Source organism: Anopheles gambiae, chromosome 2 (genome assembly GCF_943734735.2).
Source record: "Anopheles gambiae chromosome 2, idAnoGambNW_F1_1, whole genome shotgun sequence".
In the NCBI taxonomy this organism is placed as follows: domain Eukaryota; kingdom Metazoa; phylum Arthropoda; class Insecta; order Diptera; family Culicidae; genus Anopheles; species Anopheles gambiae.
In genome coordinates this window covers 109,819,964-109,844,421 of record NC_064601.1, presented here as the reverse complement: position 1 = coordinate 109,844,421, position 24,458 = coordinate 109,819,964, and the positions used below count along the sequence as shown (strand labels likewise).

At 45.9% G+C, this 24,458-nt stretch overlaps 3 protein-coding genes across 9 annotated transcripts; 2 read left to right on the top strand and 1 right to left on the bottom strand.

Moving 5' to 3' along the window:
- Nucleotides 1-1,059: 1,059 nt before the first annotated feature.
- LOC1270079 (pre-mRNA splicing regulator USH1G) lies at nucleotides 1,060-24,440 on the top strand. Of its 7 annotated transcripts, none has more exons than XM_061648555.1 (9): nucleotides 12,030-12,504; nucleotides 12,599-12,646; nucleotides 20,283-20,721; nucleotides 22,353-22,496; nucleotides 22,576-22,797; nucleotides 22,881-23,245; nucleotides 23,336-23,714; nucleotides 23,797-24,027; nucleotides 24,102-24,440. In XM_061648555.1, the coding sequence occupies exons 3-9, from the start codon at nucleotides 20,699-20,701 to the stop codon at nucleotides 24,265-24,267; spliced, it is 1,530 nt and encodes a 509-aa protein (XP_061504539.1). In that variant the 5' UTR covers nucleotides 12,030-12,504; nucleotides 12,599-12,646; nucleotides 20,283-20,698; the 3' UTR covers nucleotides 24,268-24,440. The 7 variants fall into 7 exon arrangements, with proteins under 7 accessions (XP_061504533.1, XP_061504536.1, XP_061504539.1 ...); XM_061648550.1 differs by having other exon boundaries at nucleotides 12,599-12,852; XM_061648551.1 differs by having other exon boundaries at nucleotides 12,380-12,504; nucleotides 12,594-13,342.
- Nucleotides 2,424-4,788, bottom strand: LOC1270076 (UDP-glycosyltransferase UGT5). The gene is made up of 4 exons (XM_308743.5): nucleotides 4,132-4,788; nucleotides 3,957-4,044; nucleotides 3,705-3,890; nucleotides 2,424-3,636 (listed from the first exon to the last, which is right to left on the bottom strand). Exons 1-4 carry the CDS (start codon nucleotides 4,294-4,296, stop codon nucleotides 2,507-2,509), a joined length of 1,569 nt encoding a protein of 522 aa, XP_308743.4. The 5' UTR covers nucleotides 4,297-4,788; the 3' UTR covers nucleotides 2,424-2,506.
- LOC1270077 (UDP-glycosyltransferase UGT5) lies at nucleotides 5,048-7,992 on the top strand. Its single transcript, XM_061648547.1, has one exon. The coding sequence runs from the start codon at nucleotides 5,930-5,932 to the stop codon at nucleotides 7,514-7,516; it is 1,587 nt and encodes a 528-aa protein (XP_061504531.1). The 5' UTR covers nucleotides 5,048-5,929; the 3' UTR covers nucleotides 7,517-7,992.
- Nucleotides 24,441-24,458: the final 18 nt, after the last annotated feature.

The following is a 24,458-nucleotide window of genomic DNA, read 5'->3' as shown; positions in this document are numbered from 1 at the left end:
GGGAACGACCGCGGCGATAGATAAAGTCACTCTCCTTAACTTCAGTTTCCTGAGTCGCTTCATCCGAGCCCTTGCCTTTAATGCCTTTGATGACTAATGTGCTGAGCCAACTGGAATGATTTAGAGTAGTCCAGAACTGTCCGGAGTCGTTTGGAGTTACCCGAATTAATTCTCGAATTGACTCTTCCGAATCCATTTGATATAGAGCATTTGATTTGAAGTCGTATTCAGTTTTTCTGACACAAAAGTCGAAGGGGATTTACAATTCCATTCCGTTTTACACAACACTACGCTCTCAATGCTCTCTTATCTTGTATTTTGTGTTTCGCTAAAAGAATAAACTTAATCTGACGCTACACATGCTAGATGTTAATCTGACGTTACACATGCAAGCCTGTGATCATTAGGAGATTACAATGAGAACTCGTTCGTTCCTGGGAACGTTCGCCGCGACGCTCATTTTCACTCATTTCATAGCCCTCTAGATCAAAAATTAGAAAACCGTCTAGTTTTTGTACAGCCCAACCTATTGATACAACCCTGTCCACTCATGAGCGACGAATGTTTTTTGACGAGCGTATGTAATAGTATGTGTAAGAGATGTAACACATACATTGGAGCGGTCCGGGGTACAGTCGTCAACTCGAACGACTCAATAACATGCCCGTCATGGGTTCAAGGCTAGAATGGACCGTCACCCCGTAGCAAGGATTGACTATCCGGCGGCGTGGTAATGAATTATGTCTCGAAAGCCTGTATAGGCCGGCATGTTCAGATAAATGAAGGTGAGTGAGCCAAGTGAGAACAGTTTTACTCCCAAATTAAAAAAAAATCATTATCATTCGATCACTCAACACATCGTAACATAAATGTATCTTCTTCGTCTTTGATAAATTTATCACTAAAACCGTTGTCGATCAAGGCCTGCCTGTACCACTTACTCTTAATTCATACTTTTTGTAATGATGAGTATAATCCGGATTAACCTCTAGTTGATAACGTAATCATCATTTCACCAGGCAAACATGTACAACGTTTGAAGTCCATGGGTAGCTTATTATCAATAATCCGTTTGAATCACATAGTCCATTTGTACAATTTATTGCGCTGAGCTTAGTACAACCGTCATTCAATGAAACTTCTTAAACAAATATATCCTATGTTGCATTTTCTTCGCAAGTGCGCTTTGATTAACCGCGAATCAGTGCCGGTGTGTGCGTGTTCGTTGTGTGATTCATCAACACTGTTGTTGGTTTTATTGTGTAAAATGCATATAGTGTCATGCGTTACTTGTTTTTGCTCTCGAGAGGCAGAGAACATGAGGTGTGAGAGTGTAACAACGTTAAGGTTTGTGTTTAATTTGTACGTGACCTGTGCCTCATATCGTTATTCTGTATTAAAGCTACTCTTTCGATGAGTTCTTCAAGTTAAACAACACTTTAGTTATAGTGGTTTAGTGGTTCATTAAGTGTAGCGATATGTTCTGCAGTTGCATCCGCGTGTAATGTTTCAGCCATATTGAGTTTGGCTACTTTATCACGCTTCACGGCGTGAAATTAACTCGCTGTATCTCGACAATCATTTAACACTCGTTGAGGCGTCATCCATCAATTACGTAACGCAAAAATTGCAAATTTTCGACTGCCTCCCCCCTAGTATAACAAACTGTAACGTTGCAAGAAACCCTCCCTACCCTAAATTACGTAACAGAAGCTGATCGTACAAATTCTCTAAATTAAGGAGTTTTTTCGTCATTTTTTAATGCAAAAATGGCTGCAATGCGTGCACAACTTCAATTGAAATTAAACTAGCGAGTACGGACAATGTCCCCGGGCCTTTAGAGTTCACTGTGCACTTCATGCAAACATTTAGGCGCTAGCGATGAATGTACCCGGTCATGAATTACCTCTGTTATCTCGTCAGCCTGACAACGCTTACCATTGCTTGCGCATTTTGAATGCGCTTTAAAACGCTCATCATCATCACAGTGACGGTGCTGAAAGACGATGTTTCCCGATCTATCTTCCAGCCTGGTGGGCTGTGATTTCGTGTCGCCTTATTTCGTGACGCTCATACCGTAGCACTTTTGCTTCCAATCAAAACAACTAATACCGAAACCTGCAAACTCACCTATTGCAGCAACCGTCAACTGATACCGAAACAGCTTAGTAACATCACAAGCTTACAAGCTCACACCTATTTTAGATTCACCGCACATCACCTAATGACGGTAACGGGATAGAGTGGGAGAGGGATGGAATGCTCAACACACAAACACATGCAAACATAAACCGATCGCCGAATTCCACTTTACATCCACATCCGAAAAGTGTCGAATCACGGTGAAGGTCAAACCACTTGCTACTTGTTTGTGGTGCGTTGCTGTCACCCCTTCCGTTGCTTCTACGAAGTCATCGTCCAACTTCAATCCAACAAATTGGTTTATTACGCTACCCGTTTGTACTTACAATACTGGCATGTTTAGGTACAATTTTGATCACACTGTTTAGTTTCGCTTCTTTTTCGCATTCACCGTGGAAGCGTTCTTCTTAGAGCGTCCACCGCACAGCAACTTCGATAGTAAGTAGACGAACAGGATCGGCCCACCGACAATGGTGACCAGCACATCGACGCCATGGTACTGCAGGAATCCCAGCTCCTGGCCGGCCGACTTCAAGTGTTCCGCACCCCCGTGCCGTATCACGTACTCCACCCAGAAGGCGGCCAGCTCCAGCGGTTCCTGAGGCTGATCGCGGTACCGGGCGGAGATGCTTTGCGCAACCGTCTTGAAGCTCGGCTCGCGCAAAATCCGTTCGATCGCATGCGCCAACCGCTCCTCGGATATGTCCTGGTACGGCAGCAGCAGCCCATACCCGGTCCGCTCCGCCTTGGCCATGTTTAGGTACTGGTCGCCGAACACGGGAATGCCGATGACCGGCACACCATGGTACAGCGACTCGGTCGTGCTGAGCAGCCCGCCGTGCGTTATGAACAGCCGCACGTTCGGATGGGCGAGCACATCATCCTGGGGCCACCACGCCTTCACAATCACGTTAGCCGGCCGGTTCGGGAGCGTTTCGTCCTCCCACTTCCACAGCACCGTTTGCTTCAGCCGGCTAAACACGCGCAGGATCGCTTCCCGCTTGGCCACCGGCAGCTGGCTGCTCTGGATGTTCGAACCCATCGAGAAGTATATGACACCATGCTCTGCCCCGTCCAGCACCCGCTGGATGTCTTCCGGCAGTGGGTTCGGCTTGCGGTTCACGTGCATCCCACCGACCTCCACCATGTTGGGGACGTACGGCCGGGGGTAGCTGAGGCTGAAGTGATTGTTCAGCAGCACCAGCGACACGGCGTGGCGACGCAGCTCCTCCAGCGGTGGTTTGGGATCGGGAAAGGCCGCCTCGTACATGGCGCTCTGCACCGGCAGATCCAGCACCTGTCCGAGGACCGTGTCCATCAGCGTCATCAGCGTGTTGCCGATGCGCTGCACGAACGACATCCGATCGGTGAAGCTCAGGAAGGGATGCGGCACGTACGACAGGGGCGACGGTGTGCCGACCATGTCGTTTGTCCAGCGCGACGCACCAAAGGTGGACAGCGCTACGCACGGTGCCTTGAAGTGGTGGGCAAAGCCTAGCGTTCAAAGCGAGAAGCATGAGTATACGTTGTTTTATGAGGGAAAAGTCACAGTCTGGTGTTACCTAGGTGAGCATCGTTAAGAAAGCTTTCCATAATGATCAGATCAAACTTTTCGTTCGACTTGATCAGCTTGGCCACGTTCGGGTGCATCAGCGTGTAGTTGGCAAGCATTTGTCCGAATTTGTACGTCATCGTAATACTTTCCCAAACGCTTTGATCGGCCATTTCGAACATGTTGGGCACTAGGTCTGGGAATGAAATGGAATATTAATATCAAAGTTTTTAGATAAATAAACTATTCGCATCTTGCCTACCCTTGACAAGCTCTGCCGATCCGCTCACATCGATATCACGATAATTCTTCAGTGGTTTCTTCTGCGGGAAAGGATTGATAACGGACACCTGTGCGGGAATAGAAATCAAACCCATCAGACAACGGTATATCTTTAATTCCAAGAGTCCAAAAGTCACCAGATAATGGGCGCTTACCTCATGCCCCCGCCGGGCCAGCTCTTTCATTAGCGCCGAGCCGACAATATAGTGCGACCGGGCGGACGTTGGAAAGACGGCCAAAATCTTTGCCCCCTCGACCGGTGTCTTCGCGGCATAGAGCGCGGCTAGCAGCGCTACCGCCACCCCCGTCCACTTGAGCATCTTGCCTGCGTGTCAAGGTCGTAAACGAGTTGTAGTTCGAACACGACGCGCCACGCTTTGCGCGTTACACACTTCCGCCTCGGTGCGCGAGACGATAGAAAATGAACCCCCGGTGCCTGGTTTGCGTTTTTGGAGCCTATTTCTGTGTCCGCTTCTTCGGTCACGCTTATCTCATCTCTTCTATAGGGGGTTGAAACTCTAGTACTAATACTGTTCTAGCGCTGTTCACTGGTGTGTGTGTGTGTGGTAGCGAGCCGGTACGGTGGTGTTGAAATATTTATTCCAAAATTTCAAACAACCCACCACTGTACTGGTGGGTGATGAAGGTAGATTCAAACGGGTTTTTTTTATTGGCTACAGACGAACAGTGGTGTTCATCTTGCCTAGTGAACATTATCGCAGCAGATGAACACGCCAATGAACGAAAGTATAGATTAATACGATTTAGAAATTGAAAGCATAATTGTATAATAAAATATTTAATTTTTTCTCCTTCACTTTTATTAATCGAAATCGTTAAGTAGTAAATTATGAGCGTAGACTTTGACTTTAATCGAATTCTCATGAATTGTCCTTCTCATTATCGATAGGGAGCAATCAGTAAAAAAACACACACACACAATCACCGTCATGGCTCAATGAACGCTTATTGTTTACTGTTTATTTTCAATTTGTTTTCCTAACACTTTTACCGCCCAGAATCGATAAGACATACTCATCCCGGCGCTCTAGCTGTGCCGTACGCTCGCGACAAGTTCAATGGTGATTGAAAAATTCCGCAACTAAACGTGATCCTCACCCCCTCTCTCTCTCTTTCTCTCTCTCTCTCTCTCTCTCTCTCTCTCTCTCTCTCTCTCTCTCTCTCTCTAACTCTTTTGAGCTGAATCGCTTGGGTATACAAACGCTTCGACAAGCCTCAGCCGTACGCTCACACAAAACCCTCACCGTTGCTGATGCAGATGCTTACTATGGCTGATAAAAATAGGTGACGATCGTTACACATTTTGTTTGACCATGCAACTTTGCGAAGGTCGTCACCGGCTCGTCTCTGCTCGTAGAAAAAGCTTCCTCACACACCACAGCAGTGTGAGTGCCCTGCACGAGTACACCGAAAGACCTTCCGTGGCATGGCCGTACGCCGCAGGGTGCAACGGTCTTGTTGGCACAAGTTTTGCTTACTAACGTGCATAAACAAAACAAGCAAAGCGATCTGATACGGTTTGCCATCTTCCGACGCATGCGCAACCGGGACTGGTGCGTATTGAACTTTGGTGCGCTATCACTCTGGTTGGTCGCGGTTGGGAGAACGTTTTATGTTCTCCTAATCTAACGTATGACAGAGAGTACGCTAGGGTAGAGAGAGAGAGACAGTGAGAGAGATTTTGAATGAAATTCACAGATTACTCAGGTGCTCTGCGCTCGCTCCCTTATGCTCGTATGATAAGACTACACGCTGCGCTGTGCGAAAGGGTTCCCATCCAAACCCAATCCTAGTAGGCAACTAGTCGGTACTAACAAACGGCACCGTTCGGTCGGGTGGGTGATTAGTGTCCTGTCCGATTCGGTTCAGTTTCAATTTTTTGTCACTCGAGTGATAACCCTTCAGCCGGTCAACCTTGACCGTCGCGCAATCATGGAGCACAAACGGCTACTCTCAGCAGTGGTGCTTTTAGGCCTACTGCTGCTGGGAAGTGCTCCACCATCGCAAGGGGCACGAATTCTCGGTATACTGCCGTCTGTTGGCCGTTCCCACTACATCATCGGTGCCGGGCTGATGAAGGCACTGCTGGACGCTGGCCACGAGGTGACCATCGTCAGTCCCTACCCGATGAAGGATGCACCGGCCGGTCTGCATCGGGACATTCTGCTCCCAGATCTGGCGGCCGCCCACGGTGTCTCCGGGCCGGATCTGTTCCAGTACAAAAGTGCACCGAACCTGATGGTCCTCTACCTGGTGTACAGTGAGATTGGCCCACAAACGTCGGAAGCACTGCTGCAGCACCCAAAGATGGTGGAGCTAATGCAGTCCGGCGAGCGGTTTGACGCCGTCATCGTGGAATCGTTCGCCAGCGAGGTGCTGTACGGGCTGGCGGAACACTTCGGTGGACAGTTGTTTGTGTTCTCGCCGTTCGGTGCGTCCATGTGGACGAACGAGCTGGTCGGTACGCCGTACCCGTACTCGTACATTCCGCACACCTTCCTGAGCTACACGAACGAGATGTCGTTCTGGCAGCGGTTCACGAACGCACTCGTCGGCCATGCGGACAAGCTGTACTACCGGTGCGTGTTTCTGCCCCAGCAGGAAGCGATGTACCGCCGGTTCTTCCCGAACGCGAAGCTCACCTTCCAGCAAACGCTCGAGAGCGTCCGGTTGGCGTTCGTGAATCAACACTTTACGCTGAGCTACCCCCACCCGTACGCACCGAACATGGTCGAGATCGGCGGGATACAGATACAGCCGGCGAAGCAGCTGCCGGCGGACATACAGAAGTACATCGACGAGGCGCCGCACGGCGTGATCTACTTCTCGATGGGTTCGATGCTGAAGGGCCGCAACTTCCCGGAGGACAAGCGGGCCGCGTTCGTGAACGTGTTCCGCGGGCTGAAGGAGAACGTGATCTGGAAGTACGAGAACGACAGCCTGCCGGACAAGCCACCGAACGTGCTGATCAAGGCGTGGATGCCGCAGAGCGACATTCTGGCCCATCCGAAGGTGAAGCTGTTCATCACGCACGGCGGTCTGCTCGGGACGACCGAGGGCCTGTACCACGGCAAGCCGATGGTTGGCATTCCGATTTACGGCGATCAGGAGCTCAATCTGGCCCGGGCCGAACAGGCCGGGTACGGTGTGAAGCTCGATTACGATACGCTCAGCGAGGAAACGATCGCGGCAGCCATTCGGACGGTGCTGGACGGTCCGGCGTACGGCGAGCGCGCCCGGCTCATCTCCGACCGGTACCGCGATCAACCGCTCGGTCCCGCCAAGGCTGCGGTCTACTGGGTGGAGTACGTACTGCGCCATAAGGGTGCCCCGCAGCTACAGTCCCCGTCCGTGCGGTTGTCCTTCGTCCAGTACAATCTGCTGGACGTGTACGCGGTTATGGGTGCGATCGCTTTATCAGTGCTAATTGGGGCGGGGTTGATGCTGCGGGCAGTGGCGCGGCGGTTGGGAATTGTCAAACGAGCTCGCCCCGATAGCGGACAAAAGAAGCGGCAGTGAGGATGCGGGAGCGAAATGTTGCCAGTTGCTAACCAGTCGAGCAAACCTTAGAAAAAAAAAGCCAAACCAAATTCGCCAATTCGGCAATGTGCCAAAGATGTTGAAGGGAAAGTGGGTGGGTAAGAGGGTGGCGGTATAAGGTAGAGGAAGAACAAATACAAAATCGGTACGATACCGTACCGATGGTGACATTCGAGCGAAGGCTAATGATGATAACGTTGAGTGATTGGGTTGGTCAGTGAGTTCAAACATCCAATTCTTCCACGTGCCGGCAAGGTGCTAGTAGGAGCGCGGTACGCAACGGGTTCGCGGGCAGTATGCATAAGATAACAACGGCAAGGGTGTGTGATATGTATTTACGGTCGAGACGGTGCGACACTGTTTACTCTTTGAGCTTGTGTGATTAAACGAAAATAAACGAATAAAAAATGGCGTGTGTGTATAGTATTACACAATCAAATATTGCCAGAATGACACCACGTTTTAGTTATTCTTTGTTCAATGTTAAGTGCGTTACACTTAACTTACCTGTTAAGTTTTATTTCTATTTTATACCATTCATGTACAGCTGCATACTGTGCACAAGCGATAATCCATCATTTTGTATCATTTCGTTGATGATTTATGACTAACGAATGATCCACAATTGATCTGCAACGTAACATTGTAAAATGACTCGTTTCTCGTTCCGTGCTGTAACCCTGTCAGCAGGTGTCAGTCGTTCTCGCACGTGCGAATGAAACACCCGGACAGCATTCACGTGCGAAACTGGTCACACACATGTGTTTCATACAGTCGACTATTGCTTTTTTGTCAGCTTTTGTCTAATTGACATTCATATTTTATCTTATTACAAAACATTTCTTCACAAATCTCAAACCTCAGATTTGTTTGACAAAAAAAACGTGAAATTTAAACTTTGTTTAGACTAGCGCCATCTATCCGCCAGTATGTAAAGCACGCTCAAAGCACTGTCTGAACACAGGGTGCGCCCAAAGTAGTGATGGCCAAAACGGTTCCGAGCCTGGAGCCGGCTCCGACCGGCTCCAGACAATTTCGGAACCGGTTCCGCACCAACGGCTCCGGAACCGGTTTCGAACCAACGGCATCGGAACCGGCTCCGAACTGACGGCACCGGAGCCGGGTGGTTTTACAGATATTTCCTAGTAAAATATGCCGTCTTAAAACGCAGCTATTCTATTTTACATAACATGTGGCTTAATATGTTATACATATTTCACAAACTATGAAAAAATCAAAACTAGTTGCAGGAGTTTTGGTAGCACTCACAGCTCCCGAGTCGACACCGCAGTCACGGCGTCAGAGCCGGCTTCGGACCCACGGCTCCGGAGCCAGTTTTAACACAGTGGACCAAACAACCTTTTCAATCAGGTTTCAATCGAGAAAATTCGTAAATAACCGAACAAGTCATGTTTAAAGTAATTTATAAAAAAAAGATAAGTTTAGAGCATTGTTAAGAAGTACGGGACAAACGAATACTACACAATTTCATGCAAGTCAATACTGCTCACATCAGTACATATCATCACATCGGGCGTTAGCTTCATCACTTGTAAGAAGATATATTCATTTTTTACGCTCTTCCGTCTCTATTGAACCGTAAGTCCAGAGCCGTTGGTCCGATGCCGTTGATTCGCCGCCGGCTCCGAAGCCATTGGTGTGGAGCCGGCACCGGAGCCGTTAGTCCGAAGCCGGCGCCGGAGCCGTGGGTGCGCTCCGAAACGCCCATCTCTATCCCAAAGGTTATAGATTAACCCCCCCCCCCCCCCCCCCCAGCCATTGACGAGATGCAGGGGACCAAAACCTTTTTTTTTTGGGAAGTTAATGATTTATGGAATACAACTAGTGACGAATTATGATAACTAGGTACAATAATGGGTAAAAAACCTACATGATTCGTTCTGCACATTTTTGGAAAAAATATTATTTCTGTCTCGTAAAAAAGTAGAATTTGACATCTTTAATTTAAACACAATATCTAAGTTTCGAATCATTGTTTTATTGATTGTAATACAATGTTTTCTTAAAATACGATTACAGTTCAAACCTAGCTGTTCTATAAAAAATATCAATCAACAATTTAATCCACAAGTATAGTCCCCAAACAAAAACCTACAAAAATAACACCAACTCTGTGGATCATGACTATTTACGACATCACCTAAAGAGAGTGTTTCGCAGACTACGTTATCAGTTTTATAAAAAATTATAATAAAAAATAAAACACACACGCACACAAATACATAATGCTAGTTGAATTGTGTACATACCTGTAGTATGTAGTCTTGATTATACCTCGAACGACAACAACTGTAACAGGTTTAGATCTGTATCACTCAAACCAGTTTAGTTAGTCTAGCATGTCCTGCGGAGGCTCGTTCCCTGCCTGGATTGTATACATGACCGGGAAATTATTAGCCATTAATGATTCAATCATAATTATTTGCAAACAGTGTTCTTATCTCTGTTAACACACCATGTTGTGAAGCCAACGGACGAATTATATAGCGTTGATAACCACGCTACCGGAACCGGACCTTTAGGGTCACCCGCAAAAAAGGGGGCGTTTAACACTCTAGGAGCTGCGGTGATCGATTTCGATCGTCGCCTATTTTCGCTTTCCTTATCTGTAGTTGGTCGCAGCAATGCTCAGTGTAACGTATAACGTATCTTTATTGGATCAGAAGAGAGAGAGAGACTGGTCGTAGGCCAACGTAACGCTCTCACCACTCGAGGTAATCGAGGCTTTATATACTTTGCTTTTCACGTTGTATGACACAGAAAAAAGATGTTTTCTTCCTTGTGCTTCACAAACGATTCTAAACCGTAACGTTTCTCTACATCGCATTACCGTTCACGGTATCTGCAGTGAAATATCTCTAAGGTGAATCTTGAAGAGACCGTCAGCTTAGGCACTGGTCTAATCTTGTTGCGCGCAACATTGTTGCTGGCAAAATGTATGGATTTTGACAGCTAGCGCAACTTTGTTGCATGCCAAATTCAATCCAATTTGATTTTTGTCTGGCAACATTTTCTATTTACCTTGGTCATGTTAATCGGGTGTATGAAATGACACAGCAGCAGTGTGCGTTTTGTTGACATCCGCTAAATTTGGATTTTAAGCATTTATAATACATTTTTTGGTGTATATTTCATTTTTTCAACACTTTATTCAACAAGTGAATGATAAAAAATAATCTCTGAGCTGTTAATTGGCAATTTTTTACGCTAAACAATGTCAAAGCGAAATGTTGCCAGCAACATTCATAGACCACCTCAGCGATATGTTGCCGAGCAACAATGTTGCGCGCAACAAGATTAGACCGCTGCCTTAGAGAGCTATTCATGTTGCGGAAAACTGATGAAGGTGTTGCTATAAAGTATCTAAGAAACTACGGGAAAAACAAGGCCTCCTTTGACCAATATTTTTATGAACAGTCATCCAAAAATTCATCTAAGAGAATTTCGGCTGCCAAATCGCTTATGCAGCTTAAAGAATATTCGCCTTAGGGTGATATTCATTGTTTAGGATTGAAATGCGCCAAAATGTAGGCAATTTGTTATACGCGTTAATTAAGCCATAAAACCAATAGCAGCGCCATCTCGAGGCAATGACACAAGTACTCTCCACTTCACAGTAGCGCCATCTGCGTGGTTAGTTATGCAAATCATGGGGTCAAAGGGTGGTATATTAACTAATAATAAGGAAACATTTGTATGTCCACGGAAAGAGGGGAAATTAAGCCAGCGTACAAACCCAAAAATGTAAACATCGCTAACGGAACACTGCAATTTGTAATAAGTACCCCAAGAAATACATTCAGAATTCAGTTAACAGCACAGATTTTGGAGCTAGAATATATTTCTACATCTTCATATCACCTTGCTAGCAAATCTTGCATAGATTCTTTGGCGGGTAGCTCTTGCTTGACACTTGTTAGCGCTCTCCGATGAATATGGTAAATGTGCTGATTTTTGCTCCCATAGAAAACTCGAATCGCTCGAAAACTGGAGTTTTAACTATCTAATGTGGGGCGCAATCCTACACATTCATCTTGAAGAGATATACAATGTATGGAATATGAAGGGACAATCAAAATGTTCATCTTACAGAAATAATTCATCTTGAAAGGGACTACATCTTAGAGAGATTTCACTGCACATATTAAGGTGCACATTAGGGTGCATAATAGAGGATCAGACCTTTGGGGGAATGATGAACCATATATGAGGAACTTACCGTCGCCTGTCCATTTTAAACGAACATTTAAGACCGGAAACTGCAAAAAAAACATCTTCCAAACTTTTCATATTTGTGAGAACAAACATCTTTTTTTATTTATGTACGCTTTTTTTCATCATTATAAAGAAATATAAAAGCAATACGGCAAAGCCGTTCCTCCTGAATACAAATAATTAAAGATATATACGTACCTGTACAGCTGATTTATCGTAGAATGATCGAAATGATATTATTTAATTAACAGCTGCCAAAAAGGATTGCTGGTACATTGCTTTATATTCGAAAAATATCACACTTTTGAAGCCAGTCAACTATTTTTTATTTAAATTTGATACAATCGTTGTTGACAATCGTTGGTTTATTTTTGGAATCAATAAATTTGAGTTAAAAAGCACTACGGCATGTTAAAACTAAAGAAATCAATTTAAACAAAAACTGTGAAAAATATGTCCAACGACTCACCCACAATCCCTACACGTTTTCGTGCGTGCAGAGCCCTGGACCTGGCAAAAGAGCCCACACCGGTGGCACCAACACTAACGCAGCCCTACCTGTGCCTACAGTTTGGTGCGTATGTTACCTGGCCCCTATCGATGCAGCCACCTGGAGGGCACACACAGCACCACGGTAGAGCCCATTTCGTCCACACACCTAAGCGCGAAAAGGTCTGTCTGGCCACGGAGTTGCGCTTTTGTTTGTTCTCTTCTTTCATTCCCCTCTTTGCGTAAGTAGTGTAAATGACCCCGAGAGGGGTGCGTGGCTATTCTAACCCCTTCCATGTTGTTACACGATATTTCGGCGTCGGTGTATTAGAGCAGCAGCAGCAGCAGTAGCAGCAAGTGCAGAGTGGCATTTATTTGGTGACGGTAGAATTAACAAACAAAAGAAAAAAGCAAAAGCGCGAACGCGCCGCAGATTTCGTGGCCGTTCTGATCGTTAGTGTACAAGTGTTTTCCACGTTTCTCCATAAAATCTAATGCCTAGCAAGCGCTGATCGATTTTCAGAGTGCAAAAGTGATCGATAGTGCTACCGTGCCGGGTACTTCCGGGTTGTAAGGGGTTACGGAGCAAGGTGAAAAAGATCGTGTGTGCAAAAGATGTGCAAAAGGGCAAGTGCTAAAGGTGCGCGCGGTGATCGCGGCACCGTTGAGCATGTATGAGTGCGATGTTACTTATGTCTGCAAATTATGTCGAGGGTTGGAGGCGTCTTCCCTGTGTGTGTGTTTGTGAGTGTTTTGTGGTGATTTGTGAAATATTAAAAGAAATTTGATTACAAAATGTAACCCAAAAGGTCGTTGGATGACCAAGTGACCAAGTGATCGTACAAGTCCATTTCTAAAAAACATCTAATTGTATGAGTGAGACAACATAAGCCAACAGCTACTAGTGACACAGAACGAAAAGCCGGCGCCGTGTAAGAGAAAATTGTTCCACTGATCCGATCGCAGCTCTTCTAATGAACGGGCAATACGTTGACATTTCAGCTTGTGGCTTCCGGACTGACTAAATAAGAAAACCAAAATCTATAATTAGGTGTTTTCCACCACCAGTCCAAAGTCTGGGCGAGTATTGAAAAAATTGGAAACATTTATTTCTATACGATTTACAAGCAAAACTTAAATAACAGCGTACAGGTGATGAGGCAACCATATGAAGCCCATAATTAATGATAAATTATTTACTCGCCAGCTTTTCTATGGGCGAGTGAGTCACCTGCTCTGAAGTACCGTGAATCACTTCTATCTTAAGAGGTTTTCTTTTATTTACTTTACAATGTACATATTATGTTTACACACAATAAAAAGAACCCCCATACCATTTGCCACGGCCAACGATTTTTCTGGGTCAGCATGCGCAAAATGTGCAGATTTGCTGGGGGTGGACAATGATTTTACATGATGAAAGTCAAATTTTTACTAATATAATTATTTTATTGTTTTCTTTAACTTATGTAAATACTTATCTAAATTCTTTATTTACGTACTTATTTTATTCACTTTATCTATCTTTTTCAATCAAACGGAATGATTTTATCAATGGATTTCATTATTCTAAACTGGTTTTAGTTTAGAAATAAATCGTTTTGGTTTAGGGAAGTTTTTTTTTAAATAAATTGCTCAATTCAATTAAATGGGGCTTAACTATGAGTGAACATTCTGTTCCCGAGTTACACGGTTCTCGACTTACGCGGATTCGGAGATACTCTATTTGACTCTACTCTATTTCGGTTTTCTAAATTTGACAGATTAAATGTCAAATCAGCACAATTTGCTGCATGTTCGCTATAAATTGCATTTTTGCTAACATATTGAAACCGCTTAAAAGCCAGAAATATTAGAATTATCTGCACGAATCATATCAAATAAATGGTAAAGTGTTTAAAAGTACTAAATTAGATCAAAAACTCCGAGTAATCAATAGTATTTTAATAAAAAAAAACGTGAAATTCGACTTACGCAGATATTCGAGTTACGCGGATTTGTCGGGAACGCAGAAACCGCGTAACTCGGGAGCAGACTGTAGTACGTAAAGGAAACTCGGTCCATATGGCGCTTAAATCCATGATGGATTTGTTGTTTCTAAAGGCAATACCATGTGACCATGGACCGGTATCAGTATTTTTACTTACAATGTTGCACATTCAGCATCAGTATTAAATTGTGATTAACAAACCTTTATCTGCATTGAATTAATTTCAATTGCTCGTCCTACTTATTTGACTTGCACTTCTTCCCATTCTCTTGCCGTTCTCGTATATTCGCCTTCCTTGACATCTCCTCCCTTCTCCTGGATTATGTGTAGGCTTATTAGATTAGGGATTGGTACTTAAGACTATAATTTGTTCAGCTAACCAAATAATTTGACTATAATTTGTATAGCTACTAGACCAAAGAAATGAATAGAATGATTAATTTTAACATCTAATCAAAACACATTCTATTGGAGATGCCAGCACCGCCGTTTCACAGCTCGTGGAACTTCATATAGATAAAAGGACACAAACGGGTTTTTTTTTACACGGGCATAACTTTCAAAATCAAAAAACAGAATAATCACTTTCTTTGCTGCATTGGTTGGTTGGAATTAAGTAACAATAAATAGTAACAATATTCAGCTCGCCAATGGCGCGCCCTACATTAAAGTATTATCAGTGCACACCAGCGGATGTTAGGTACTCGCAGGTTAGATAAGCACGATGAAGACTGTACAAGCAATTGGCCTGCCATTATCTCCGGAATGGCAATATTTTTATTTGCTTTATCTATAACACCCAACAGTGTTATAACCACCATGTTGCACGGAAATGTGTCAGTAAAATAACGCTTTGAAACTTCATCTGTGTATTGTACCTAATGTTGCAGTTACACTATGATGAATTTGAGATGGAATTTCTTAATGAATAATTGTGCGCAGTTTGTCTCACAGCTGAGGCAAATTTTGTTTCAGATAAGCTCGCAACTAGTGGCTTAAATAACGGAAACGTAACATTCAATGATATAGTAATGATAAAACAACACAACTCTAATGCGCTAGATAGAAATCTTTTTTGACCTGAATGTTGTTTCAACACACCTTCCCTGGCGGCTCTCGTTATCTTCTCCCATACAAGACAGCCCCTAACGTCAATCGTACAAATTGTATGTGAGTAGTCATCTATGCTCGGAGCAGAAAAATATATATCTGCTCACCTTCAAACCTGTCCCCAATACAAGCAGTACTTGACACTAACAACCGCTTCCGTCATGTCTGTAGTAGTGATGGGTAAATTCAACAAAAATCCGGAATCGCTTCCGAATGACTCCGCCAAAATTGGAAGCGGTTCCGGAAGGTAGGTGCAAAACTCCGACCTCGGAGCCGTCTGGAGCCGTTCGGAGCCGTTCGGAGCCGTCCGGAGCCGTCCGGAGCCGTTAGTCGGCAGCCGGAGCCGTCCGGAGCCGTCGGAGCAGTCGGAGCCGTCCGGAGCCGTCCGGAGCCGCTAGTCGGCAGCCGGAGTCGTCCGGAGCCGTCGGAGCCGTCCGGAGCCGTCGGAGCCGTCCGGAGCCGTCGGAGCCGTTGGAGCCGTTGGAGCCGTTGGAGCCGTTGGAGCCGTTGGAGCCGTCGGAGCCGTCCGGAGCCAGCCGGAGCCGTCCGGAACCGGCGGAGCCGTCGGAGCCGTTGGAGCCGTTGGAGCTGTCCGGAGCCGTCGGAGCCGTCGGAGTAGTTGTAATAGTCGGAAGCATTCTGAAGCGCATTAATTTCCCGATATTAGTGATAATTTTATTGTAAAAAACAGCTTACGAGTAAAAAAAGAGTCTTCTTCATTTATTGATATGAAGTTTTTTTGTGTGTGTTTTTTTTTTCAAAAATAAAGCCAAAAAGAATTGTTTGCTCCGTATATATATATAGGAAAAAAATGAATCAAATTAGGAGGTCAAGGAGCAATAGAACTATGACGGGAGGTGGGTTTGATAAAATACGAAACAACGAGGCAGACGAGTGTAATTATGGCAGTTTTGCACGGTTGTTTACATCGACTAACGTGTATGGTTTAGGCCGCACTTGTTTTTTACCGAATAACATGATGGCGCATGGACAAGACAAAGAATATAACTATCAATCATCCGTCCATCTTTTATGAAAATAAAGATCAATAATAGTTTGATTCATAGTTTTTCCCTATATATACGGAGCAAACAATTGTTTTTGACTTTATTGTTTAAAAAAAATACAAAAAAACTTCAGAGCAATAAATGAAGAAGACTATTTTTTTACTCGTAAGCTGTTTTTTTAAATGAAATTATCACTGATATCGGGAAATTAAAGCGCTTCAGAAGACTTCCGACTATTACAACGACTCCGACGGCTCGAACTGGCTCCGACGGCTACGGACGCCTCAACGACTCCGGACGGCTCCGACGGCTCCGACGGCTCCAGCTGCCGACTAGCGGCTCCGACGGCTCCGGACGGCTCCGACGGCTCCGGACGGCTCCGACGGCTCCGGACGGCTCGGACGGCTCCGGACGGCTCCGACGGCTCCGGACGGCTCCGGACGGCTCCGGACGGCTCCGACGGCTCCGGGCGGAATCGACGATTAGAATTTTTCGGAATCGGAGCCGGAGTAGCAATGCTCGGAAGCGATTCCGAGCCGTGGGTGCGATTCCGGTTACCCATCAATAGTCTGTAGCCATGCTATTGATACTTCTTCCCCTTTTCCCGCTGTCTAGCCGAATTGAACCAATCGTGTCTCCACTCGAAGCAATTTAGATCCTATCTGTTACCAACCACCGGCACAAGTGCACAAGTTCCGTTTGGGAGCGTATGGGACCAAATCGTGATAACATGCCAGTGGACAATGGTTTTGTTTTATTTCATTTGTATGGCCCGGTTACTTTTAACCGGTGATCAAATGAGCTTCTTATCGGTTTCGTTTCATCTTATCATATTGCTCTATTGCTACTCAGGTTTGCAAACACTGCCAAGCAATCTAAGGGGCAGTCATTTATCAGTAACGTCATGCGTCATAACACGGCGCAATACACGGGTTCCATCGATCGTGAACGAGTTTGTGTGTGCGCGTATGCATAAAACAGCAGCAAGTGTTTCTGTCCCCGAACAGAAACGGAGCGAAAGCATCAGTAGTAACTTTGGAGATGTTCTGTTATGTTCATAACCTGCTATAGGAGTGTCCGAAACTGCTCACGAATGTCCTCGGTCGTCTTTGTCTTAAAGCTTGTACTGCTTGTCGTTACAACGGCTCCTCCATTGCACATTCCACACACACACACATACAGGGCCAAACATTAGTTCCAAATAGTCAGAACGGTTTCGTCATATTTGAACACGTTTTAGAGGCGCATGCGAGTACTGATGAACTGCCTTCCCAGGCTATAGTATGTCCAGTTGACAGCCATCACCCTTGCGCGCTACTCAGCCCCGAAGTCTCCACCGTCGCATCCTAGGGGGTCTCTCTCTAGTACCAAGCTGATTAGGAGACCCTGGCTATGGTGTCATTTGCAGCTTTGAAATGAATGAAAATATGAAAAATACGTAAGATGACTGCATTCGGCCATCTTCTCCAGGATCTGCCGCATGATAAGGATGTTATATTTACTACGAAAAATGCGTTCCTGAATGAATGTGTTTTACAATAAAAGAGACAACATCACCATAGCTTAAAACTCAGCTCAGTTTCTTCGAGTAGACCTATCATCGAACCATAGCGCCTCATCCAAACAGAAGGCCATATTTTCAAATTCCTTTTTTTTTGGTTCGTTTTTTTTTCTTACTTCAATCAATATAGATCATCTCAGAGTGGCGGACAGCTACGATTAATCACTGACCACGCCAGCGATCTTTTCGAGCGTAGCAGCACAATAATCACCATTCAAGCGCGCTCCTATCACCATTAGCGCATTAGCGGCACCATTGCATCTGTACCCTCGTCTGCGCCACACATACTTGACCCCCCAATCTGTCCGAAGGGAGAAGATCTCCGTTTCAATTACCGCACATATTTGAAAGCCATGACGAATGATGATCTCCCCATCATTATGTCCGTCAAGCTGGCAAAGAAACAGTCACTATTGTTTTTGGGAACTTAATTGAATTGTTTGACAACATCAGCCGCTAACTGGAAGCTGGTGATTTTTTTTAACCTAATTAGTAGGTAATTTTCGGTTTAGGTAAAGATATGTTTTATTTGAATTTAAAGGGTCATGAAGATACATTTAAGTAACGCATCCGCATCTATATCTTATTTTAATATAGTACAACCTCCATTAGCACTAGCACCAATACAGGTACGCTTACTCTAATCCAAGCACTGCAATATTTGTGTACTTTCCACCGGGGCCTTTTTACAGTGTCAATGGGCGGTCAGGCGGGAAGCAAGCCCACCCAACATTACAATAAATTTGCATTAAAAAGGTTTTTAAAATTATTCTGCAGCTCTGGTGATGCTATGCGGAAACCTTGAGAATTACATGAATTCGGCCGACATCACGAGACATTTGTTTGGCTTGTGGAAGCTATATTTTGTATAATCAATTCGCTAAACAACCGTCCACTACTCGTTTGAAGAGTAAAATTGTGCTATGATGTACGTTAATGGCTAATCGGCAAGCTTCCGATTGCTTTACGATTCCACTGTTTACAGCTACCGGATGAATGGTGCAACACAACTTCCTTTCGGTAAAGATTGATGTATATTCTATATATAGAAATACAGTTTTTGGCTGCAGCTAAACTATAAACTCTTGTTATTGCTATACCCTGCGCCTACAATGAAATGCAATGCAATGCAACGACTCTTGCTACGAAGATCGTTGCTAGTCTATTGCAAAAACTGATGCAACGAACGTGTCGAAAGTGATCTCCCTTGAACATTGCATTTGGATAAGAATAATTCGATCTAAAAGCCAACCTCTAGAATGGGATTGCATTTCAATGCAGATAACTAATCTTACGACAAACTTGTCGCGCTGTGTGTACTCTCAGTTGAAGACAAAAAGCATATCAACCTGAAGGCTCGAATTAAAACGCCCACAGCCCACGGCTACGCGGAGTGGGTGGATCTTTTATGCACCCCCATTTTATGTCCAAAACGTTCTCTATCTCCCACAACACAATCATTAAGCGTCAGGGACACTAGCGCTCTGAATCTCCCGACCAAAACTACACCCTCCATTGTGTGTTCAGTTTGGGGATTGGGGCAAATTTGGTAAAGATTTTTTGGTTTTGTTTTTGTAGCGTCTAGTTTTTCCTCACCAATTTAAATTGCATTTATTGCTGAATTTTGCAATAATTACCGGTTTCGCATTCGAACGTAATGCGAAACGCCTTGTAGCCTTGTAAATGGATGCTGCCAACAGCGCAGCGTGCTCGCGCGGTCGTATGACACCAGTGCACAGTGTGCCGTCGTTGCTAGGTTACGCTCTGAACGGCTCCGAACACGTGTCGACATTGGACCATTTAGACGATCGAACTCGTTTGGCGATATCTTTCCGCAGCCCTGCGTGCACCGTTCGGCCCGGCCTGCGCATTCGCATTAGTTCCGCGATCGATTGCATAAAATTGAGCCTGTGGTTGGCTGCATTCAGCTCGTGCAGCAGAGAAAACATGACAATCGATTAATGTGATCGAACCCCCAACGACTGCTGCATCGGTCTGTTAAGCAAAACGGATAATTTACACACATTTTGGGGTCGGAAAAATGCGCGCCACAAAAACACCATTTCCAGTGCCTCATACCCCCGACCTTGAGTGTGTGTGTGTGTACAGGTGAAAATCGCCGAAGCGTTAAAAAACGAACTGAATGATTCTATCTTTGGGAGGAAAGTGAAACTTCTTCAAAGTGGGCTTTTCCCGTTTTTTCAACATCAAGTGCCGCTTCTTCAAGACAGCCCTCTCGAACAGGCCAAGCCAGCAAATTTTCGTTCGAAACCACCATTCAAATCTTAGATTAGCATTTGTTTGCATTGCGTCGTTGGTAATTAACATTTTTCATTACACTTCCATTTCCAGTTATCATCGCGGTGCTCCAAATAGCGGGGGTAGCGTCGGTACGGAAAAATACTCAATCAGCTCATTCAATCTCTTAACGAGAGTGCAGTGAAAACGTGTGTGATCAGAGGAATTACAAAAAAGCAAAGGGTGGAAAACTCCGCCACTTGTGGTGTGTATGTGTGTGTGTGTGTGTGTGTGTGTGTGAGTGTGTGTGGTGTAAGCTTCCGCAAACGAAGTGTGTTGAGTTGAGAGTGTGGGTGCGCGGAAAAGCGGCAATGTTGAAGAGTGGTGGTTTTTAGGAAAACCCTCATCCAACCAACTCCAAACCCAAAACCGGAAGAAACTTGCGCTCGCGTACGACGATCACAGTCCGTGCCCGATCTCACACCGCATTTCAATGAGAGCGGAAACGGTAGCTCCATAAAGCGGAAACAATGTCGTCGGATAGGATACATCGGTAAGTAATGGGGGTTATGCAAGGGGGTAAAATGGGATGGAAACAGTGGAATAGCTAACGTCTAACGACCCATACCCTTTGCTGCGAGATGCAGATTTGCATTGCTTGAGCGCGACCCATTGCACTTGCACTCAGGCACTCTGGAGGAAAACAACAAAAAAGAACTCCACCCAACACAATCACTCACACGCTCGTGTCATGTTTGGCATGGCAACAAAGCATGGAGGAAACTATAATTAGGGTTTCTTCTCCGGTAAGGAAGTTTTGTTTGCTCCCCTGTTAGAGATAATGCGATCATCGAATAAAAAAAGAACTGTTAGAGTTTCGCGGTGCATCTCAATAAGCAGACTTCTCGCACGAACTCTGCGCACTGGAAATGACGGCGTTGGAGACAATCGTACGATTACCAGCCCCACTACCGGCCATAGTGGCGCTATAGATTGATTATTACGCGTTTTGACATTAGTATACGCTGATGAGATGATGTCATTTGAGAGTGCGCGTATGCGTCGCAGCAGTTGGTAAACCCATTCGTTTAATAAATTGATAAATTGGGCACGTCAGCACAATTCTGAAGGGGAATGTAGGAGGATAAAGACGGACTTGTCTTGTTTTATCGTCTTCTTCAGTACCACGCAGCCGGATAGATAAGTGCCGTCTTTGCTGCGGATGTACGGTCCATTGCATGCTCGATACCACGACGGTCATGTTATTAAATCGTTCGAGTTGACAACTGTACCACGGGACCGTCCCGTCGCATGTTTGTTGCGTTCATACTTTGTGCTTTTTCTGTCAAATATTCAGCTACACGAATACTCTTTGGACACACTGTTAGGTTTGCATTAAAATAATACACTTGTTTCGGCTGACTATAGAAAAAAACCTAAGGGAGATAATTTCTTTACAGCAACATTCCTTGAAAGGTTCAAGCGTACGTGCAAAAATAAATGCGGTCGAGGACATGCGTGTAGGCATGTTTTTAAAATATATTTTTCGATTTTTATCAATTCCTCCTCACTTTTCGCAAGGGGAAATTGTGGAAGTGGAGCTGTTCTACATCCAGAAAAGTTCGATGGGACACAGCTGGGGACTAGGATGTGACCACGGTTTGATCGTCTGAAATAATCGCTTTCAGTTTTGACGTCATTGCCTGCAGCTACGAAACCAGCGGACGCGATTTATACTACCCTGACAAGTATGTTCATGTGTCCCGGGGCTACTACTGTTTCACTGTTTGCTCGGTTGTATTGCCCTCCCGGCCAAGCGAATGCAGCGATGTAGCCGCTTTGCCCTCGGTCTTCATTTTCAGCTTCCTTTGAAATCTCAAATCGCTCAGGATCGTTGGAACCCATTCAGAACTGGGACTTTCTTTCGATGCTCGGAGTTGTCAAATGATCGAAGATGTTGTAGATGCCGGAACAGGCTCGTACGACGAAATTGCTTTGCTTTTTTGACCATCATGGTTAGAGTTCGAAAAATTGACACTTTGTGTCCTTTTAATGAATGCAAACGTTAATGAATAAGGCTGACAGTATGGAAAACGATTGCTTTACTTGAGTGCTGATATAAACATGATCTTTCCAAGTATTGAACACTAGACAAGCATGACTAAATGTGTTTCCCCTTTGCAGTGCTGCCAAGGACGGCCTGCTGGATGTGCTGCGCGAAGCGACCCGCTCGGAAGCGAACGCGAAGGATGTGGACGGCATGACACCGGTACTGTGGGCCGCCTTCGAAGGACATTTCGATGCGCTCAAGCTACTAGTCGCCCGCGGGTAAGTTTGGATAGATAGGCGGACCCCTCGCTCGGAGTTTAAGTGACCCGTTCTTCTTCCCCCCCCAAAAAAAAAACAGCGGCGACCCGGACAAGGCGGACCAGTTCGGCAACACGGCACTGCACCTGGCCGCGGCCAAGGGTCACATGCAGTGCGTCGACTTTCTCGTACAGTTCGGCGTCAATCTGTACGCGCTCGATATCGATCACCACAGTGCGCAGGATCTGGCCGCGATCAACAACCGGGACAAGATTTTACGCTATCTGGATGCGGCCGCCGCCACCCTGGAAGCTACCGATAGGTAAGGATGCTCCGCTAGACCGACACTACAAGAGGACACTGCTATTGAGCTTCAGCGGTTTTTGGTTGTCTCCTTGCGCACAGGAAAAAAGCACACGAGTACCGGGAGCAGGCGAAGAAGAAGAGCGAAAAACGGGCCCGGGAGTTTGCCAGCCGGCAGCAGAAGCTCGACCGGGAGCAAGACACTACCATAAGGATACGCCCACACCGACCATCGAACATGCTGCAAGCGCTGAAGCACAAGCTGTGGTCGGGCAGTCAGGGCAATCTGGCGCAGGGTCAGCCGCGGATAGTGAACGACTCGCCGGGGCTGCAGCCGTCGCAGCCACCGCCGCCAGTGTCGACCACCAAGTTTAGCGCCCTGGTCGGCGGGACGGTACTGCGAGGTGGTGGTGCGGTGAAAAAGCGAGCCGACGCTATGAAGATACGCCAGCAGATGGAAAATGGAGGTGAGGGTGGCACAAAACACAAACGCAATTCTCCGAGAGCATCCGTTTTAAGTTCCATTTTTTTGCCTTTTTTCTGGATCTCACAATTAGATTTCAAAATCGGGGAAATGGAGGCGAACGGAAAACGGAGTGTCCGTTCGATTCAGGGACTGCGGCGGGATTCAGAGGTCCTGTACGTTGGGACGTACAGCTCGAACGATGATTCGAACGCTTCGGAACGGCGTGGCAAGCTGAAGGACGTGTTCGACGTGGAACCGTCCCAGCACGAAGGGCGCGAAAATGACGACGCCGACGAGGACAGTGGCAGTGGGGCGAGCGGAAAGTTTGGCACCATGTCGCGGTCACTCAGTCAGCCGGATTTTCTCGCTGCTGCCGCCGCCGGCAACGACGATGGCGTGACAGAGGATGTGCTACTGCAGCGGCCGTCCGGACTGTTTAGCAGGCCCTCATTCGGCAATTTGGCTTTTCCGTACGTAGGGCAGTGTGTTTTAATATTATTTTTACCATTTCTCACAAATATTCTTCCCTCTCCTAATTAAAAAATAATATAGAAGATCCGTTTCAAACGTCCTTGCCCAGCTGGGCAGCGAACAAACGTCCAGCGCATCATCCGACGGTTCGGTCAAGGCGAAACCTGCCTCGAAGGGAGCGATCAAACCCCGGTCCCAGCTGGTCATTTCCGACTCGGACTCGGAGGTGGAAAGCTCCGACAACGAGGAGAACGATTCGCTCGCTATACTGCGCTTCCTGGCCGCGTTCAAGCTGGAGGATTACTACCCAATGTAAGCGTTGCCATCGTTTCGCCCATCCTGACGAAACAGTTACCCATTAACCGAATGTTGCTGCCTACTTACAGCTTTCAAAAGAACGAAATCGATATGGAAACGCTGATGATGCTTACGGAGACGGATGTAAAATCGCTGGGCCTGCCGCTCGGACCGTACCGGCGCCTCTGCAACGCGATCCAGGAGCGCAGGGAAGCGCTGGCCACCCCCGGCACTATCAGTGATAGTCGTTTGTAGTAGACCCAGATCATGGGGGACGGGCGGACGGATCCCCCACCCGTTCAATTACTGGGGTCTGTAAAGTGTACAGCAACATTTAAGCTACATTTTAATGCAGTGTACTAAGCATACATGTTACATGGTGTATGCAGCTGGAAATAAATTATTTGGAATTTTACGAAAAATAAGAACATTCTTGCACATTATTT